This window comes from Lolium rigidum, chromosome 2 (genome assembly GCF_022539505.1).
Source record: "Lolium rigidum isolate FL_2022 chromosome 2, APGP_CSIRO_Lrig_0.1, whole genome shotgun sequence".
NCBI classification, from domain to species: Eukaryota; Viridiplantae; Streptophyta; class Magnoliopsida; order Poales; family Poaceae; genus Lolium; species Lolium rigidum.
In genome coordinates this window covers 25,129,339-25,132,760 of record NC_061509.1, presented here as the reverse complement: position 1 = coordinate 25,132,760, position 3,422 = coordinate 25,129,339, and the positions used below count along the sequence as shown (strand labels likewise).

At 42.2% G+C, this 3,422-nt stretch overlaps 1 protein-coding gene across 2 annotated transcripts; it reads left to right on the top strand.

Moving 5' to 3' along the window:
• Window positions 1–377: 377 nt before the first annotated feature.
• LOC124686104 lies at window positions 378–2,208 on the top strand. Of its 2 annotated transcripts, none has more exons than XM_047220107.1 (2): window positions 378–945; window positions 1,957–2,208. In XM_047220107.1, exons 1-2 carry the CDS (start codon window positions 456–458, stop codon window positions 2,001–2,003), a joined length of 537 nt encoding a protein of 178 aa, XP_047076063.1. In that variant the 5' UTR covers window positions 378–455; the 3' UTR covers window positions 2,004–2,208. The 2 variants fall into 2 exon arrangements, with proteins under 2 accessions (XP_047076063.1, XP_047076062.1); XM_047220106.1 differs by having other exon boundaries at window positions 1,951–2,208.
• Window positions 2,209–3,422: the final 1,214 nt, after the last annotated feature.

Below are 3,422 nucleotides of genomic sequence, written 5' to 3'. Positions count from 1 at the left end.
TCGGCTTCCTCCACCGCCTCATGGTGTTCCAAGGGGACCCGCCCGCCCGCTTCGCCTCCACCACGTTAATGCCGGAGTTCCCGCACCCGGGTTCCGGCGGCCGCCGCACGCGCCCCCTCGACTGCCGCCACGGCCGCGTCCTCATCCACATGCTGCCGGGATTCCTCGTCTGGGACCCCGTCACCGGCGACAAACACCACCTGCCGCCCGAGCCGGAGGAGATCGACTGGCTCATCTACTCCGCCGCCCTGCTCTGCGCCGCCGACGGCTGCGACCACCTCGACTGCCGCGGCGGGCCCTTCCGCGTCGTCTTCGCGGCCACCCACGAGGACAAGGACATCATACTCGCGAGCGTCTACTCATCACAAACCGGCGAGTGGAGCTCGCCGGTATGCCTCGACAACACCTGTGAAATCTACACCCGGCACACCCGAGAGGCGCGTGCAGATGGACCCATGGGACGCTTCTACACGCCCTATGTCCAGCCGAGGCGAGGCGCCCTCGTCGGAGATGCGGTCTACTTCACTGTTCGGCGGGGCAACGCAATCGTCAAGTATGACTTGGGAAAGGACCGCTTATCCATGATTGACCCGCCGCAACATTGCTTGGTGCACGGCATTGCTGTCACGGCAGTGGAGAACTACACTTCACTGGGCTTTACCTGCATTCAGGATTCCACCCTTCATACGTGGTCAAGGAAGGGGGATACAGAAGAAACTGCAGAATGGGTACAATACAGGGTCATCGAGCTGGAGAAAACAATACCTGTTACCAATCCTGAAGACGAACGATCCGTGGTCGGCTTTGCAGAGGGTGTGGGTGTCATCTTCGTTTGCTCAGGTGCTGGCTTATTCATGATCAAGCTCAATTCTGGGCAGGTTAAGAAGGTTGATGAGCCCGGAGAATACTTTAGCGTGCTGCCCTACATGAGCTTCTACCTTCCAAGTATGATACTGGCCCTTGCGTCTTATCTCTTACAGCTTCTGTATGTTTGCTTAATTTTTTTGTTATGGTTTGTGAATAATTAGTCATAATGCAAGAAATAAGTCTTACTTATATTCACATACAGAGCTTGCCAAGTTCGATTCTCTGTGCTAGAGATAACTTGATATGTGGTACTAAAAAACATAACGTACTTCATGTTACCCGTTGGAATTAATACTAGCACATAACTCACTGAATGCTGCCTTGAAGTTGGTTATGAGGTCTGTGCATGATATATTTTAGATCATGCCACATTATTATTGCTAGTAAGGACTAACTGATCAAAGTCTGCTGCTGGTTTCTTTCAGAACTGGTACTATTAAGAATCAAGTCTTTTATTCTCTATTAAGCAGTTTACTTAAAATTGTGCATGTCATGTTTTGTAATTCTTCGAGACCCCTATGAAAATCCTTGGAACAATAGGTACATTTGTAATCTTAGAGCTAATTCTAATTCTTTCATTCAGTATGATTGTCTCTGCTAATCTTGCTAGTAACCTTAGATCAGTAATGATTAATTTGTTTGGAATTTACAAATAGTTGGTCATTCTATCACATTTCAGATAGCGTGTCACGAGTGACAAGTCCATCTGTACCTGGAAAACTAATAAATAGAGTTCATTTCATTTTAACGCTAACAATATTTGAAGACAACTTAATTTTAAAATTCATGATCACTTTTTTCTAGGATTTATTGGTATGTTTTTTTCCTGATATGACATTGAACAAGCTTAATAATCGAACTTGTCTTTTCTGACCAGCAATAGTCTGAGTGTGCATGTTCTACATTTTCATGATGTTCATCAGTATATATTGTTCCCAATATATTCTTTAAACTTTGAAGGTAGGTGTTGTATATTTATCTATTCCTAATGCTCTATCAAAACTGTTGTGTTTGTCAAACTACAACTATGACTTTGGTTTTTCGTTGGATTGTTACTGGTTGTTTGACTTCTTATGCTTGCAGAAACAGGCAATGGTGGTGGACATGATGCTACTGATCTTCTGCACAGTACTTAAGAGGATTGCCCAGTTAGATATGCTGTTGTGATGTACTGGTTGGGCAGGTAAGTTTATGTTCTGCATGTATGTTGAGTTATCGGATCTGTTCCATCAAATAATGTACTGCTATCCTTTCCTTATGTTAGTGTAGTCTCTTCTCCCTCTAGACCCTCCAATGACCGATGACTTAGAACCATTCCTCATTCTCTATTGACATGCTAAGTGGTAGCAAATGAACTAACCCTTTGTCGTGCTTCGGGATTCTGTTTTACAATGGGAGTTTTACACGTTGCTGCATCACATTTAACTCTTTTTTTGTTGTTGTTTTGTGTATCTCAAGTCCTAGTATGATTTACATGCTGTAAGTAGCATTAACCGAGCATTTGTTTTCATATTTACTTTATTTATAGTTTTATACAGACTTATAAGTTTGCCATTTCACATTCCTGCTTATTCTGGATCATCATAATACCTTAGTGAAGTAACAATAAACACAATACTTGAAGAGTATGCCTTCGCTAAATATTATACAGTACCTCTTGCATAGAGTAATTGAGTTTTATGGATGATTATTCTTGTTTAAGGCTGTTTGGTTAAACATTTTCTCAGCATGTCGTTTTTTATCCACCAGATTTGCATATGTATATGTAACTGGGCATTAGGCACTAATATAATTTGGTTGGTCCAAACTATATGTAGCTATGCTTTATGTCTAATATCTTCAGTTTTAGCCACCATGGATATTTAGTACTTCATACCAAACAGGGGATCAAAATGACATGACTAGATAACTAGTAACATGCATTATTTTACTAGCATGTTATCAGTAATGTAGTCCCGAAAGTACCCCTTAATGCAGTGCAGAGTAAAAAATAGAAGTAATGAAAAAGGTCTCTTGCCTGAGGCTTTTACCTCTAGAAGTTGATCAAATTCGATTTGTTAGTGACTAGCCAGTCGTACATTTCTGTAAGTTGCCTATGAGCTAGCCAGAATTTATGCTTCCTACTCCAGGAGCCCCTCATATGCCCACCCTCTTTTGGCCTCTTTTGGCCTGTACTCAGACTAGTGTAGCCAAAATTTATAATATTTGGAGTCGAAAGTGTACTACCAGACTACAAATCACCTACTGTTGTTGTCTATTTTCGATATTGATTTTATCTAATATACTGCTTAGTCCATTCAACTTTGGAGCTTTTAGCACAATTTCCAAAACTTGTGAAGCTAATGTTTTCTCTGAGTCATAAAGAAATTTTGAACTCCAACAGCTTTTCTTGAATGAATAGTACTAGTCTTTGGCTAACGATATTACTTACTCTGCAGGTATCTACTACAATCACATTCTGGTGGCTGAGATGCAGAAATGGGCTGTTGGGTAATTTCTTCCATTTGTATGCTTGACGCGGGATCGACCCTCTATGTAGCTTCAAAGTGCAGTTG

Excerpts from the sequence above, each read along its gene's own strand:
- LOC124686104 (XM_047220106.1), top strand. The coding sequence starts at position 456 with ATGGGACGCTTCTACACGCCCTATGTCCAGCCGAGGCGAGGCGCCCTC. Across the intron at positions 946-1,950 it reads CATGAGCTTCTACCTTCCAA|AAACAGGCAATGGTGGTGGA; the intron begins GTATGATACTGG and ends TTATGCTTGCAG.